Source organism: Chiroxiphia lanceolata, chromosome 10 (assembly GCF_009829145.1).
Source record: "Chiroxiphia lanceolata isolate bChiLan1 chromosome 10, bChiLan1.pri, whole genome shotgun sequence".
Taxonomy (NCBI): Eukaryota; Metazoa; Chordata; class Aves; order Passeriformes; family Pipridae; genus Chiroxiphia; species Chiroxiphia lanceolata.
Window position 1 is genome coordinate 5,592,382 of NC_045646.1, and position 17,774 is coordinate 5,610,155.

General features: G+C 36.1%; 1 protein-coding gene across 7 annotated transcripts in view; it reads left to right on the forward strand.

Annotated features, from left to right (window-relative positions):
• The window catches only part of NLGN1 (neuroligin 1), a 433,184-nt gene that overhangs the window by 238,299 nt on the left and 177,111 nt on the right, over window positions 1-17,774 (forward strand). For 6 of the 7 annotated variants that reach the window (XM_032698022.1, XM_032698021.1, XM_032698020.1 and 3 more), the window contains one exon: window positions 1,184-1,336. The exons of the other annotated variant lie outside the window; for it this stretch is intronic. In XM_032698022.1, the coding sequence (XP_032553913.1) occupies window positions 1,184-1,336 (153 nt within the window). The remainder of the gene's footprint in view (window positions 1-1,183; window positions 1,337-17,774) is intronic. 7 annotated transcript variants of the gene reach the window in all.

Sequence of the window (17,774 nt, forward strand, 5' to 3'; positions counted from 1 at the left end):
CCAGAATATTCAGTACAGCTCCTCATTGGGAAACTTTCCTATGGTCTCTTGCTATTGTCTTTCTTGATTTTGAGGGACTGTACAGCATATTAAGATTTGGGTGGTGGAAAAGGCTCAGGTACCCAGCAAATGAGATCAAAATGCAATTTAATCCAGATGTAAGAGTCTAAATTTACACATTAGCTGTGGTATTTCCTGTCCAACAGAAAAAACCCCCCAACTTTTAAAAACGTGTATCAGCCCATACTAACTGTTTTGAATTGGTACTCAGGAACAACTTTTCCTCATGAGCAGCAGTAGTGTTCATATATTCAAAATTTTATTCTGAGTAGATGCATCAATTTGCAAATAGGACTATTTGGGGCTGGAGGGATATCTAAATCTAAGCTCAAAACAGTATGACAATATCTAATTTTGTTGTCGGAGAGAATGGCAGAGCTTCTAAGATTTAAAATTATTCCCTGCATTTGATGTCATCTTTGAGAACATTACAATTATTTTGACCACAGAGTTATTAGCACTGTTCCAGGCAGCTATTTTTTCAAGTATACAGTAGTTTTCATGCTTTAGGAAATTAAAAACCATCTATGAACCTTAACCTTCAGGCTACCCACATTATAAATAATATTCATTTGAGGTCTGTGTTAAACATCTTTAAAGTACTTCTTGAGAACTCAGACTTCAGTCCCATCCAAAGACAGCTACTTATACACCTCTCTTACAAATTACTGATCTTACTGGGCTAGAAGCAATCAACAATTATGTATGAGCAGAAATCTTGTTTATCTTAATGTGTTGAATTTCCGTTAGCTAAGAGGACAGAAAGAGGGACTGAGCTTTCAGAATTGTTCAGCTGAAATGAGCTCACACTTATGTTAGCAGACATTTTACATCCAATTCAGCAGGAACAGACTCAGACCACTGTCCCACTGCATTTGAGTAAATGTGTTACCATTTTCAATGCCTTTCTGCCTTGCTGAGCCAGAGTGTTTCCAAAATAGGAATTTTACTTATGAACAGGCCACAAAGAAATACTTATGCCCACCTGGCCACTTCCTTAATGTAAAAGATGTTGCTTGAGAAACACTTCAAGAAAAATAACCTCACTAAAAAAAATTAAAATATTGCATGTATCTTCTTTGGTACTTTCTTGAGATAAAACGTGTCTTAATATTTTTTCCAGACATTCGGGACAGTGGGGGACCTAAGCCTGTGATGGTGTATATTCATGGAGGGTCCTACATGGAAGGCACTGGAAATTTATATGATGGCAGTGTTCTAGCAAGTTATGGGAATGTGATAGTCATCACAGTCAACTATCGCCTTGGGGTACTTGGTAAGAAGCTTTCAGCTTTCCATTAATCCCTGCTGTCTGCAATGCAATTGATATTATACATGAGAACATATTTGGGAAAAAAAAAAGGCAAAAGAACAACAACAGCTATTTTAAAATATTATTTGTCATATAAAAGGTTTGTGTTCTGTGGGTGAGATATGAAGACATTGCAAGTGAACCTGCTATCATGCAGTGGTATGAAACAGGTATTCCCATTGCTGAGCTGTCCAGACAGAAGAGTTCTCTTTTTTTTTTTATTTTGAATAACAGTGATGCTTTCCTTCATAGACAGACAAATTATTTAAAACAACCCCAACTATTAAGTCATAGACAATAGGATTTTCTACTGAAATGAAAGAAACTAACTTTTGAGACTTTGAAAAACTGAACGATTTTATGAAAACACCTTTTTACCTGATTGTTTTTGGAGCTTCATTGTGATTTTGAGAAGTGTTATGGGTGTCATTCCAATATCTCCAGTATTTCTTTTCCAGACCAAATTAGAGAATGAATCAGAGAATGAAAAAGTTATCTTTGGTTGTTTCGAATACACTCAATAGACTATGCTCATGCTGTTGGTAGATGTGTATGGTATCCCTCTGGTTTGTATTTCTGAAAAAAAATTGCTTTGCTATTTGCTCAGTGTAGTCACATTCATGATAAATTTCACCAGCTCTTAAGAAAATATGATTGTTGGTTTTTTCTTCTGTGTATTCTACCAAAATGTTGCATACTAGGACTCCTGAAGCAGGACTTGGATTCTGGGACACCATGGAGATCAGTACAGTAACTTTAGAAAACATACATAGGCATGAAGGTGTTCCCTGTAACATCTGAATGGGTGTGACAGGCCAAGTGTCATTCACAGCAGAGAATTGGTTCTGAAGACCAGTCAACTTTATATTCCAATCATGGGCATTAGCAGTGTCTGCTGCTCTGGTTTCCTTTTGTCCTTGTAGTTCATCATTGCTCTGTTTCTTGGTGTTTTGAATTCAATTAGCACGGTCCCCAAATGTATCGGTCTTGGTTTGCTCATCTGGGTAATTTTCTTCCAACAGTTTCATTTTTGTTAAAAATCTGACATCCTAATTTCATAAGGAGGGAGTGGATTTTGACTTTAGATTTTGAAATGGTCTACTACTATTGTGTTATACAAGGGACCGAATAATTTCCTGAAAGATCTTAACTATTTTTTGCTGGATTTATCTCCTTAGTATTGAAGGTTTCATTTGTGATATACCACTTCGAGCAAGGAAATTCTGGTATTTTGTGTGTTTTTCTTCCTCCTTCTGTTTTTCAATTTCTATGGTGACTTCAAGTCCTGGACACATATTAGTGCAGCAGTTAATAATTTGTAATCTGTGCCTCTAATCAACATTTCAATTTGACACCAGCGCTTGTCTTTGATGTCTGAAACAACATTTATGCATAATATATACCAGCATAAAAGAAAATATCTATTGTCAGAAAATGCTGTTTATTTTTGTATATAATTTAGTCTGCTTTCTAAGTCATTAGTAATTGAAGTGTTTAGGAGGGCTAGCTGCTTGAAAGACGAAAATTAATACACCTCTGTTGATGATAATGGTTTTTCCACTTGCAAATTAGCACTGATCCCTGAGGTAACCCATAGCTAACATCTCACCGAGCTTAGGAGATTTCATTTGTGTTCATGCTTTTGTGATTCTTTGGACTTTGTGGTCTTTACTGAGCCTCAAGGGGTAGAGAGCTAATTTTATTTTAAGTGGGACTTATTACAGTAAAACCTCTGAAATTCACAGCAGAATCCAATGATTGGTATGAATACTTGAAATTACTTTCAAACTAACTAAAATAACCCTGTATCAGGTTTGCAGAGGTTTCTTAGTTGAAGAAATGCACCTGTTAACTCTGTGTAGAAGTTGTCCGTATATATTGAATTTGGTACAATGCCCATCTGTCATGTATGAAATAAATAACGATGACATATCATTAAATAGGTAGTGTAGAAACACAGCAGCAATGAGAAAAGAAAATTTGAGCAGTTTACATTTTTCCTGCCTCTTCTTATTTTTCCTAATCCATAGGTAGCCTCAGAGTAGGGCTTTCCATAATCATAGTAGATATCAGCTTTTACCTGTGAGGTTTTGAAACTCTTATTCCTCACTGTTACAGCAGAATGATGCTGTGACCCTTTGCAGTCACATGAAATAAGATATGGTTTTATAAAAATGTAGTTGACAAATTCTCAGCTTCCCTTATCTGATCATATCCCACAAGGTGAGAAGTCCAGCTCCACTGACTGTTGCCTGTGAGACACTTAGATTTCACTTCACCGCCATGTAAAATGCCTGGTTGTACAGGCAGAAGAAGTATAGGAATTATTTTTCACATGAGAAGATGTAGAGAAAAATAAGATCTGTCCTCTCACTTTCATGTGACCCTTATTGGTCTGGCTTTCTTACATCAGTCTTTTGTGGATATATGTCTTTATACAGACAATCTCTGTGAGTCCTCAGAGTTCTGCCATTGTTTCACCAAGATTCACACTGTGACTTTTCTTAAATAAATAAAATAATAATTCATTATCATTCAACAAATGTTTAGAGCTGCAATAGCAACATTTTCTTCCAGACCAGTAGTGATGGGAGCAAGGATGGTTAGGTTCCTCACAGTACTACTATTAAATCCTCAGCAGACTTTTCCTGCAACTCAGATTATTTTTCTCTTTATTCTGAGTTGAAAGATGCTATTTTTTTTTTATGGACTAGTCTGCTCAAGGGGGTGCTTTTTATGAAGATGTAAGATTTGCTTATAAATAAAATTTTAGAAAACATTTAAAAGTGAAATCTATTTGGTAAAGAGAAAATAATAATAAAAATTAAAGAAGGATGGAGCAAGTGCATTTTAAAAACAAAACAAAAAACTATACAAAGCCCTCATGAGCTCCCTGGCCCAATTTTATCTTTGAAACAAATCTGAGAATGCAAGTCTGTTAGAAACTGTCCTTAAATAAAGATGATGAAAAACCGAACTCTCTGTCCTGGAAAATTGGGGGCTACTGAGTAAGAAGCCATTGGAAACAGACTATTTATATCTTCTTTAGATTCTCTTTGAATGCAAGTCCTGTGCAAGCAATCTCCTCTAGCAAGGAATATTGCACTAGCAGTCTAATAGTCTTGAAGGACAGCGGAGGAATAAGTGCAGATATATTCTTATGGCTTCTTTTTAGGAAAGGACAGATATGAAAACAAGTTCAGACTTTAAATTCAACTATTCTGAGACTTCAAATGATTACTCAATATATATCCATTTGGTAAAAAACAGGCACATTTTATTTAAATTTCATTTAAAAATGTGAAAGGATTATAAAAGAAGCCTCTTCAACATCCAGAAAAGACAATGATAGACAGATTTAATACTGCCAGTGCTGTTTTATGTGTTCTTTCTTATGAAAGCTTTATTTAGACAAGGAAAATGCTTTGGGTCATCAGTGGCTGCTACCCCTTTTAATTTCAAGAGGGGAGAGAAAGGAGAGAGGTGGTTTATGCAAACTAGGAACTTGTTTCTTCATTTTATTAATTTATACTCTTTGCTCTTGATTATCTTTAAACCACAGGACTTCAATAGAACTGAAAAAAAAATTTTATTGCAGCTCACAGGCTGAACTGGGGGATAGAATAGTGACTCGCAGGAATCTCCAGGTTGAGCAGTGTTTTATATTTCCCATTTTTTCCTCTTTAAAAGGCAGTGGTTGTCCCTACAGAAACAGTAAATTGTCATTCCAAGGGTCAGTGTTAAAAAGTGGTAACAAATAAAAAGGAAAAATTTTCTGTATTTTGTATTTTCTATTTGGCATTGTGAAGGCAAACGTTCTAAACTTTTAGACCAAAATTCATGTCAAAATTGAAACAAACCCTTAAGTGAGATTGTCTTGGTTATGTCTTCTTTAATTATAAGCAATTTTCCCTTTGGAGGAGGGTATAAGAACCATTCTGTCACTTATCCTTGCATTTGTATTGTCACCCTGTAGCTGGAGAATATTGACTGGGATTACTGAATAGAAGACACATATCCAGGTATTCCAGTACTTTGATCTTTTTTTTTTTTTTGCCAGTTAGAACTTTTAATGCTGAAAGTAAAGTCACTGCAGCAGACTGCTTGAAAGGTCTGATATCCTTATTCAGGACACTATTTCCAAAAAAACCTGCACTGAAATCACTGGGGCTCTTCAGTGCAGTGCATCCCCCTGTGACAGAGCCTAGTTGGCCATAATTTCAAGCGAGGCAGTGAGGAACAAGGATACTGGAAAGGTACTTGCTACTCATGCACAGAGCTGTTCTTTGAAGAAATCTGCTGTGTTTTACAGCTCAAAACTCAATTTTTCAGTAGTGTGTTGTGTGACTTGACTGTGCTGGCCTGCATCATTCATGTCAAATAAAATACAGAATAGTGAAAGAAAAGAGAACAAAGCAAAAATAGTCTCACAAAAGCCCTTTCCTACCTTTTTCAGTGACTGTTAGAGCTTTCTGGATAACGTAGTGACAGAGGGTGAGTGTTATTATGCCTTAAAATGTTTTGTTGCTGTATGTCTGAAGATATTAGGAAAATGCATTAGGTTTGAAAGTACATATTGCTGCTATGCAGGATCATGCCAACCAGCAATTTCTTATAGGCTAAAGAGGTGTGTGAAATGTAAGGATACAGCCCTGCAGTAAGTGTTGGGCAGTCTGTGCCAAGCCCAGCATTTCTGCCATTATCCATCTCACTCTCAGCAAGACGTTGCATATTCCCAACAGGCAAAAAAAAGATTAAAGCACAACCTTTCCTGTATGAGTAAGTTCTTGCACATGGGTTTGTTTCCCTTACTATAGTAATTCCAGATTGTAGCCTGGTGAACCTTTTCATGGGATGAAGAATTATCAGTTGACCATTTGCAGGTCACAGAGATGAGAATATATTATAATGAAAACTACTTCAGAACAACTTGGAAGTACCTGCCTGTTTCATGAGTCTAATTCCATTGGGATTGACTGGAAGGTGCTGTCTTGTTTGGTTTTGATACTTTCCTCTTTTTAAATGGAATAAAATACCATAATTTTTCCTATTGCTTTCAAATTAGATCTGTTAGTTTCACTGTTAATCTAATCTATGAAACTGATTGATCTTAGTTTTGGTAATTATTTACTTTGTATTTTTTCCATCACATTGTTTGGATGGAGTATTTTCTGCCTTGCTCTCCTCCTTATTTTGACAACAGGGTAGTACTGCTGACAGTATTAAACAGAGGATATCTTGCAAATATGATCCAAAATAATACATAAAATTTAGATATAACCCTTTTCAAAATTGCTTCATGTCAGATTTAAAGCTTTGGTCAACTTCATAAAGATACTGTGATGACTTAATGTCCTGTATTACTTAAGTATTTTTGCATATATAACCTGTCATATTTTTATTCTGCAATGTGGAGATTGTCTTTCCTTCTGAAAATAAGCCTTTTTACTTCAGTAAAAGTAAGCATCTCATGGCATAGTGACTATTCAGTGAAAGTAACAGTGCAATAAGAAGGTTTATGTTAGTTAGATATCAAAGGAGATAAAAAATGTACAAAGATTCTTTTTCCTACGTTAGTTAGACTGTGGGGTTTTCTTTTATAGTTCAAAATTTAATATCCAGTAAAACTGGGAAAATGTTTGATCATTAGCTTTGGTGACAAGCACATCCATTATCTTTTTATGAAACCTTAAAGGTACTGTCAGGAGATGGCATTTTATTCCAGCTTTGCTGCACCTCCAAAGTGTCTCTGATGAGCCTTTTTTCTATTATCCATTTCCTAACATGTTTGAGTAAAAATGATAGATGAGCAGAAGATTATATATTATTGCCTAATTAAAAGTACATTACGTTGAAAGTGAAGATGGGAAATTAATAGCAAAACACATCAAAATGTGCAGTCAAAAATCATTCAAGTTTTCTGAATTGGAAGAACATGCAGCAAATGTTAATCTATAAATACTTTTAGGGACCCCTGGCAGCTTCATAACAGTTCTCCTTTAGACATAAGAATATGAAGTTGCTTATAAATGAAATTTTAATATTTTGGGATTGTGCAGTAGAGAACGTGTCCACAAGGCCTGATCTGATCCCACCTCAGCCTTGGGCATCAGTGTTTCATGGTATAAAACCCTCCAAACGAATTTGATTCTAGATAAATGGAAGAAGTTAAGATAGAGCACTGCAGTTATCTATTCCCCCTGGTGCTGTACTTCACAAGGTCTGATTTACACACACTTAGAATCCTAAAAATGTATTAGACAATTCTTATTTAATATAGCAGGTAACCTCAGGGCAGCCCAGTTTGCAGGAGGCCCAAGCACAGCTCATCTAGATTTGCAGTGTCCTAATTTCTTAGGTCCGTTACTAGAATTAGCATTCAAATCTCAAACCTGCTGTAATTAATGACATTTTAGAGTTTGTTTTTTTTTTTTGTGAGCTTGTACCAGCCAAAGGGAGTGGGGTATGCAGTGAAACAGAGAAAGGAAGATTGCCACACTTGAATCTGTACCATCAAAATGAAAAAATGGACTGGCGGTAAACAATAGGTTATTGACTGGAGATGTTTAAAGGGTCAACTGCAGTGCACAGCAGGCAAGATATTTATGAAATGAGAACCTTGAATATATAGTGCACTTTTAAAATGAACCATTTCTTTTCTATTTGAGCTTTTTGTAGCACAGCAAATTGACATTATCCACCTGCTTGGATAGATGCATACACACATCAGCTTCTCTGTTTTTTAGGGCACAAAGACATCTTATTTGCCAGGTTTCTATCTTGGTACAGGCACATTTTAAATAACAGGTTGATTCTAACATTCGTCACTAGACTTCTTTTTTAGTAAACAGAAAAAAAACAAATAACAAACTTTAAAACTAATAATTTTGGCATGAGAGCAGTTTGTGTCTTTTCTGCCAAGAAAAATTACTTTTTTCAAAGACAAATATCCTTCATCAATATTTAATCATATAATAAAAGTATTCCAGTTTTTCCAAATAGCAGATTTATCTTCAACAGCATAATAAACTTCAGCATGATAATATTTGCAAAATAGGAAAGAAAAAGAGTTTACTGAAGACAAGTTACATATACCTTACTGCCTCAGAAAAAAAAACAACATCAAAATCTTTGACCCTATTATCTGACATGAAGTTATTTGTAATTTTTATCACCTAGCTCTGTGCAACTACCTTCACTTTCCTTTAAGTAGTATCTCACCAAATTACTTTTACAACATCACCGATCCCCATGCAAACCCTTTAATCTGCAGTATTACTAATGTTTCAGCTATACAATAATAACCTGTATTCTGCACTATACACTATCCTAAACCTTTGGCTGTCTTATGATGGGAGATTTGTCAGGAAGCCAGATTTGGCCCCATCCTTAGAAACAAACAGAATTTAGGCTCCTCTGCCTTTGCCTGAAAGCCAAACTTTCCAGGAAAGGATCTGTTTGACTATAAGACAAGACGTGGGAATAAATTAGGATTTTTGTGCAATCTGTATCTCACCACAGCATTCCAACACAGAAATAATCCTCTGAGTTTCCAATATTGTGTTTTCCAATCAAAGCAGGGAGACATTAAGAAATACTCTACAGTTCAGCATCTTGGGGAGGTCTGTGCCCAGTCTGGGTGGGTCGGGCACTCTGCACTCCTCAGTTTTATGCTGCTGTAATTCATGCCCAGAAAAAAGAGGTGAATGAAGATTCTTTTAACATTTATGACAGAACTAGCAGGACAAGTGGATAGCATACTTCTAAATTCCCAGTTCACTGCATTTAATTACATATATTAAAATAGTTCTCTGAAGCTTAAATTAAGCACTTCTGTATACGGTGGGGCTTTGGAAGCAATAGATAACTTGACAGGGATTTCCATTGCAAATGTTGCTCTCATTTTTCACACATTTCAAATACATAAAATTGCTAGTTTTATGGGTTTTTTTGGTGTGCAAATTAGTTTACATTTATAGGTACTAGCTCAAATACTGTTCTGATACTTCCTTGATGTAGTACCTCATGATATTTTTGAATCAGCTGAACAAGATCTGTATTTTAAGGTTGTAACAGCACTTTTTAATGGTTCAGAAGAGTAATGTGAACAATAGATCTAGAGGAACAAAACTTTCTTGGCAGCAGTACTGGCAAGAGAGGGTCCTAAATTCTTTTTCTGTTTAATGTGTGATCCATGTGTAAATGCCTGCCTTAGCCAACATAGAAAATACTACAGTAAAAATGTAGCAATTTGCATTACCTTCCGATGGAGAATATATAGAAAACCACATTGTTTGATATACTGAGTTCTTACATCCCACAATGTACTGGCAAATAAATATCGTTTTGGCAAAGACTGCATTTGAATATATTATCACATGAAAAAGTGCTACATGAAGGCCTATGAAAGGCCAGAGGAAATGATGTATATTGGTTAACATCCCTTGTTAAGCAAAGTATGAAAATTGCCTTCCAGCAAACATAAATAATAGATACCAATGTATTTATAAAATTATTTTGAATATATCTTGTCTTGTATATGTTGCAAGCTAAAAATATTTTTGAGAAAAGAAAGATTACCTATATATCTTAATTAAGTATTTGAAATATGTCCTCCATGTTTCAGGGAGTTTATTGCTTGAGAAGCAAGACACAAATAAATCTTACCGGTGTTTTTCATTATTCTGCAGTAATTTTTCACTATTTTTTTTCAAGATCCTAATGAAATAGAATGAAAATGAGGTGAACAGTCTTTCTCTGGGAGACTCATTGCACATTCAAGAATTCTACTGGGTTTAAAAATTATTTTTCTGTATTTTTTTGGTCAGGTCTTGAGTGTTTGTTTTTATGAAATCTCCAATACTCATTATTTTCTCAACACCTTTCACCAGGGTTTTGGTTGAGGGATCTTAAATTGCCATAGTATGCTGAAAAAATTCTTCGCTTTTCATTTTGGTATTGGAGAATAAAGTGTTCAGTACAGAAGTACAAAATATAAAGTGAGAAGAGGCATAACACCATGTAATTTCAAATAATTTCAGAAAATAAGACAAACATATCCCTAACCTGTTTTCCTTACTTCAGTTCTAATGTCCCATGAGTTTGGCGAGCACTTATTTGTATCACCTCACTAATTTCGACAGGAAACACACGGATAAATTAATTTCTTCCAAAAAAAAGTTGGTTTCCATCTTTACTTGTTGGTATAATATATTGCACATTAGTTGATTTGCTTCTATGTTGAAATTTTCCTTTCAACTCCAGGTAGACACCCCATCTCCACTGGAGATGGGTTTGTATTTCATCTGTGAGGCTTTGCTGAAGCAGGGAGACACAACAGGGTGTGTTTTACAGAGCCCTTAATGCACATCCCATGTGTCTGTGAGGCACGAGGCCAAAGGCCATGTGCTTTCAGCTCCACATGAAACATATTAATGACCCTGTAAAATACACCCTGGAGCATCCTAATGCTGCTATAATTATTCACTTTATTATTACATGCCTCTGGAAAAAAAAATAATCTCTAAATATTTTCCTTTGGCTTTTATATAGTCCTTAACTAAGAAGGCTAAAGGATGGCAAGGAAAATGTTCACATTAAAGGGAGTATTAACTTTCTTTTTGCCAATTTTTTTCTGATCATTTACCTCTCCTACAAGGAAAGGCTGATGAAATTGGGTTTGTCCAGCTTGGAAAAGACAAGGCTTTGGAATGACCTGATTGTGGTCTCCCAGTACCTGAAGGGAGACAACAAGAACTGTGGAGAGGGACTTTTACAAGAGCCTGGAGTGACAGGATGAGAGAGAATGGCTTTAAACTGAAAAACAGTAGTTTTAGATTGTATATGAGGAAAAAATTCTTTACTCTTAGGTTGGTGAGGCGCCAGAACAGGTTGCCCAGAGCATCTGTGGATGCCCCATCCCTGGAATTGCTCAAGGCCAGGCTGGACAGGGCTTGGAGCAACCTGGTGCAGAGGAAGGTGTCCCTGCACATGGTGGGGGATAGAACTAAATGATCTTTAAGGTCTCCTCCAACCTAAGCCATTCTATGATTCCATGATTTAAAATTTTCTCTTCTGACGCTTCATGGGTTTGCACATCCTGTGTGTTCAAAGCTGAAAAACCATTTCATTGCTGAGTTGCTCCTTCTACTGTAATTGATAGCTGTTTGGATGCACATTGTTTGGATTTTGATTCTCATTAGGTTCTTGAATTTTTATTAGAGATAACTTTAATAATAAACTTTTCTAATGTGTGTTCCCTCCAGCTGAAGACGTGTATTGAAAATGTTATTGATATTACAAGATAGTACCTGTATTTTCCAGCAACCACAAAATTCGACATCTGTGGTAGTACCTGAATTTCATCTTTGCAGTTGTTTCTAAGCTAAAAGTTATAGAAGCGAAGATCACAATTTGAAATTTAAGGTTCCATTAAATTTAAGGTTCCATTCTTAAATGGCTTTAAAACTATGCACACATGTCCTTTTCTTTCCCCTTCATAAGCACATAATGTTGCTTTTCCATCCTTTGAAAGTTCTATATAGTTTTTTGGCTGTTCTCTTTTTATAAATATTTCATAGGTAGTGTTTTGATCTCTGGTTCAACTTCAGCCTTGGCAGCTGAGGTTTTTGTTGAAAAGTTTCTTTTGAAAGTACTGCGTACAAACAAATTTACAAACAGGAATATATTCAGTAGGTGTAATGTAACTGATAATATTGAAAAAGTATTATGAAGAATAAATGTTCAGTTTTAACCTTTTTTTTTTTCTTGAGACATAAAAAATATAAAAAAATAGCATTACTTGGCTTTAGATTCAGCTGAGGGTTAGAAGAAATCTGGGTAATCTCAAAAACATGGGAAAAAGCCCTTCTCTTGCAGACAATGTTGTCTTGCAAACACATCCAGTTCCAGGCTGTCACAGAGCAGGTCCTCTTGCAAGATGGTTGCAAGCACCTGTCACTAGGAACCATCACCTTTGCCAGAACCTGACCTATTTTTGCTAGGACCAACCACACATAGGAAATCCTGTGTTTTATGCCAAAGAAACAGCAACAGCATTTTGCATCTGTAGAAGAACCACTTAATGCAGCGTCTCTGAAGGAGGTGTAGGTTCTGTTCCTGCTGCCTAGAGCACTAAAGAAAACTGGGTCTATGTATTTATTTTTCTCTTTTATTCCCATTCTTGCAAGCACCTTTGCGGATCCCCACTCTTCAAATCTTCACAGTGTTCCAGAATGACTCTGGGTAAGTTTTGGATATTGCACTCGTAGAATGTGGGTCCTGCACTGCTTTTATATGATTCCCTTACAACACTCCAACAAAATAGTATCGAAAAATGAGCCCGGGTAGGTTTATTTCCCATTAATGATTGAATACTGACATTGGGATGATGGAAATAGATAAGTTCCTTTGTCTGACAGTACAGATGACAGCTTTTGTCACGAGACTGCACTTTTCATTTACACAAGTGCTTAGTCAGTCTTTTGCTGCTAAAACTTTTGAGTCCTTTAAAAGCTTTTTCTATCACATTCTCTGTAGTTTCCTCCAGGGAGACCTGCATGATTTAGGTAAAGATAATCAATCTCACTGAAAGAAACAAAATTACTTGTGACGATCAATGTGTGCTTATAGTTACTTGTTGTTAAAGCCATCCTGCAAAGTTGCAGAACCCAGCAGAAACATATTCAGAACGTGGTTCCTAACTTCTCCCTGCCAAGCAAGCAATATGCAAAATGTCGAAGAAAACTAAAACAAGCATATGAAGGGGTCTGGCTTTCACTAGTTTCAATTTGAGTTTATATAGAATGAGGACGATTTTAAAAAAAAAACAACTCAGACTCTTCTTCGTAGCATCTAGCAAAAGAACAAGTGGCAATAACAGACCAATAATAGAGGAAATTCCAGAAATAAAACTCTTGTTTATTCTGAGGGTGGTCAGGTGCTGGATCAGGTTGCTCCACACACTGGGGAGCCTCCAGTGCGTGGAGATATTCAAACGCTGTCTGGACACAGACCTGAGTAACGTGTTGTAGTTGACTCTGGTTTAGCAAGGGAGGTGGTTTCCAGAGGTTTCCAGAGGTCCTTGATGCCTCAAAGTTGTGATTCTGTGATCTTAAGGCAGAGTAGTGGGTGTACTATGAGAGGGCAGATGAACTATTCTCTAGATATGTACCTGATCTTTTAACTCCTGATTATCATTGTAAACCTTGTCTCTGCATAGTCTGGGCTCTCATAAAAATGAATTAGACCGTTAAAGTTGTCTTAGGCAAAAAATATGGTTTTCTGCAAAGCAATAACTACACTACTACCTTTTTTTTTTGACGTGAGTAGAGATATCATCTACTTCCATGTGCTGTGGTTTCGGACTGTGGCTCACTGGCACAGAGAGGATTACCTATGGTACCATCCCAGTGGAGTAAACCAGCTCTGTTTTGACAGTCTGGCAGTGAGAGATAATGATCTGTCTCCTGAAAAGTTAACGGTGGCTTATGTGCAGAGCAGACATGCAGAACCTTTTTCACACCTAAGCCTTTCAAGGTCTTTTGGTAAACCCTGCGCTTATCATAGTATTACACAGAAATTAAACGGGGGGTGGAGGTGGATGAGAATCACATGGTCACAGGTTGCATCAAGTGAAGTCTTATGCTGTAGCTTTTTCAGCTGGAATTTGGGGTTTTGGGAAAGGAGCTCCTGATTTTAAGGAATCCTAAAGGTTGCCTGTGAGTTATAAGGAATGGAAAAGTACGTTTTCTCTCCTTTCTTTGCCTGTTTTTCCTCTTAGGAAAGTGTCCAGTGTAAACTGGGTCTAAACCCATGAAATATTGGCTGGTTTTAGTTTGGTGACAATCATTTAGGTTCAGCCTCCAGTCACTGAGCTATATGGAATCCTCCTGTTTTTCTTTTTTTTGTTTTTGTCATGCCAGGGTATTTCCTCTGTGCTGCCATTCATCTTACTGTTCCTCTTCCACACGATTTGGCAATTCCTGAGCATATAATTTTTCACATCTTTTGACACGTTTGAAAAATCAGATGTTGATGAAGGCCAATTTCTTAACTAAAAACTGACTACGCTACAGGTGAATACATCACTTAGGGTACATTAGTGAAATTCTAAAACCTTATTTTTTGAAAGCTGATCATATACTAAAAGCAGCAAAAAGGAAAAAAAAATAAATTGCCAATTACAGCTAATAGCTTTCTGCATTTGACATGAATAAAGCAGATTGCAAGTTCTTTTAAAAGCAACTTCTCAGTAAATCCAAGTAGTGAAATGTTTTGGAATGAAGCAGTAGCAAAAAGCAGGTTAAATGTCCTGTGCTTAACAACTTGCAGAGTATAGAAGTCTGTTTTAAAGACATCTTTGGGGATTTCTCTGTAAGAACACAACTGATAAATGTGTTTGTTTTGTTTTCCCTCGAGAGTGTTTACATACATCCGATATTATTTACTGCATCTCCATTAAAAAAACTCCTAAAAAAATGCGAGTTTTAAAAGAATGCCAAAAAAAGACAACCCAATGCTAGTAATAAACCTTTTTTTATTAAATATTTTCAGTATTACCAACTCTTTAATATCAATATCTCTAAGGTAAACCAAACAAGTTGAAGTACTTTTTTTCTGAAAGCTGAAAACGTATTTCGTATATTAAGGCACTCATTTTTCAGAAGGAATATCATAGTAGTTTTAATGATGGAAGAATTTTGAAGAAAAGCCAAGAGCTTGTTATACTATGATAAGTCAAGAAGTAAAGATGACTCACCAAAATAGGGCTTTCTGAACATTTTTTATATATGTATTTTTCAGTGCTGTGCAAAGCACAGATGAAAGGTTAAGAGAGTAATAAACAAAGCTGGAATGTGATTTTGATGGGTAAGCTGCACTTTGATCTTCAGACTATAAAACACTGCTAGCTGGGTCAGAACTAACACTCAGTAGGACAAACAATCACTTGTTCGCTGCACTATAAAGTTCAAAATTCCTTATTCTATGCCATGCTAGCAAACATTCCATGGCAGTAAAGGAAGAAAAGGGAGAATGAAGGTGTTTTAGCAACTAAAGCAACATTAAACATGTTTTAATTAAAGTTCCTCTTTGAAGTTCTATGATCTTTAACAAGTAGCACTATAGAAATGGATTTATAGCGAATACTGAGCAATGTTAAAGATCTTGAAAATACTAATAATATATGGAATTATTTAAAACCAGAAATGAAATTGGAGGTTAGGTGGTATCTTAAAAAAGAAAAAAATCAGTGTTGCTTTGATTTCAGTTAGGCAAGATTACATTCTCTACTACACCCAATTGTTCTCCTCCATTCTGATTTCATAGGATCATAGAATATCTTGAGTTGGAAGGGACCTAAAAGGATCATCAAAGTCCTACTCCTAGCCCTGCAGAGAACAATCCCAATTTCTATTTTCTCCTACTCATTCATCTCTTCAGAGAGATGTCTACTTCTTTTTAAGCTTCTTAGTTTCACCTGTGCTTTCCAAACACAATCAGCTGTGCTCTCAGGTCTGCAGCTGTACCACCACTGTCCCTGGAAGTGTTCAAAAAGACCTTTAGATTTGTCACTTGGGAATATGGTTGAGTGGTGAACAGGGCAGTGCTGGGGGAATGGTTGGATGCTGATGATCTGGGAGGTTTTTTCCAACCTTAATGATTCTGTGATTTGCACACTGCTCTCTAGTTTCACATCAGTCTGAAGAAGAGGACAGTTTGAGTTAGAAGGAAGGCTATCTCGGGAGCATGGCAGCAGAAAGAATATAATAGAAAATCCAGATGCTTAAAAAAACTCCATGAGTTTGGTGTTTCCTTTCTTTTGGCATGCCTGGTCTTTGTTGCTAAAATAGTTTTGGGGGTTTTATACCACTCATGATTTCCGTTGTTCCTGATTAACTATAAATATAAGTAGTTCTACTGATTGCAGTTAGATTGCTCACATAAAATTAACATATGATAGATTTTTATAGAATATGAATCTTGGAGAATACAGTAAATAAATTTGTGAAGGTTTGCTCTTAGGAAAACTGGAAAAATAAATATTTTTTTCCTCTTGGAATTTCAGTGCAGGAAAAAGTGTGATTTCCACTTGACTGTATTTGTTTTGCATTTCAATCTTAAAATAAATATTAGTAATTCTAAAGATACATACTTTTCTTGATTGTCTTAATAAAGCCCTTTTAGCATTTTACTGGATGACAATACAAAATTGGCTGTTTTTAAACAAACAAAATCCAACCATTGAAAAGTACTTTTTTTTTCAACAAAAAGCATACCCATAGTGACCTTTTTATGTACAAGGTAGTCACAAGATTATCACCTACTATGAATAGGAGTGTCACAAATGCATAGATTGTGCTTAAAAGTGGGACCATATCTTTTAATTACATTCTTGATTCTGGCAAATCTCAGGCAATAAAAAACTCATTAATTTTAATTGTGTTGGATCAAGCCCTGTATTTATAATGGGGTGTAATTGTCCACTGCATTCATGACATCTGGCAATATAATTCTTGATCATAAGGAGAGCACTTTATTGGGGCAGGATTAGCCATCAGGCAGTGTTAGTCACGAACAAAAAGCTATTCAGAGAATTCCTTCATCAGTGATTAGGAAATAAGTCAGAACACATATTTATTTATATTTATTTGTTACATTGCTCCTGTCACAATGATGTCAACCTAAAGTAGATACAAGCCGTTGTTCCTGACAGAACAACTCAATTTCAATCTGTTAGAGGTTGAAGGATATGCCTGTTTATTCCATAATTTTTTTTTTTTGTCCAGAGATTTCCACCACTGAAAATCTGATGAGCAAGAGAGAACTGACATGCCATAAGTGTGAGCTGGCCCATTGTATCACAGTGCTGTGGTATGCCTTCATGGCTTGATTTATCTGAAAAAAGATCTTTAATGCCCTTCACAACTGTGTCTCAGCAGAGGAAAATACTGAAAGTACCCAGATTGTTAAATCTACCCTGGATTACACAATACATGTTATTTATCTGTTTGTTAATTATTCTTGACTAATTCATTAATGACTTTCTCTTGGATTCATCTACAGAGACATTGATGGTGCTCATGACTGAGACTTTCAATACTGTTGCTATGTACAGTCCAAATATTTGGTTTTGGGGATGCAACAGGGAGATTAAGATAACACAACTCTCATTTCACACTTTCATCTTGACAGCGTTTGTTTTGTCTCTCAGCCAGTGAACATTGGCCTGGCTGCCTGGCTGTGCACAGCTCAGTGGAACCCAGGAGGGAAATGATTATTACTTGCTTCTCTCCTGTTCTACACCAAATAGCAGGTAGTGATGGCATTTCCTCTCCCTTGATCCTCCAGCTTATACAAGGCACTTTACTCCAGCAAGTGCATAATACTTAAAGCTATTGCA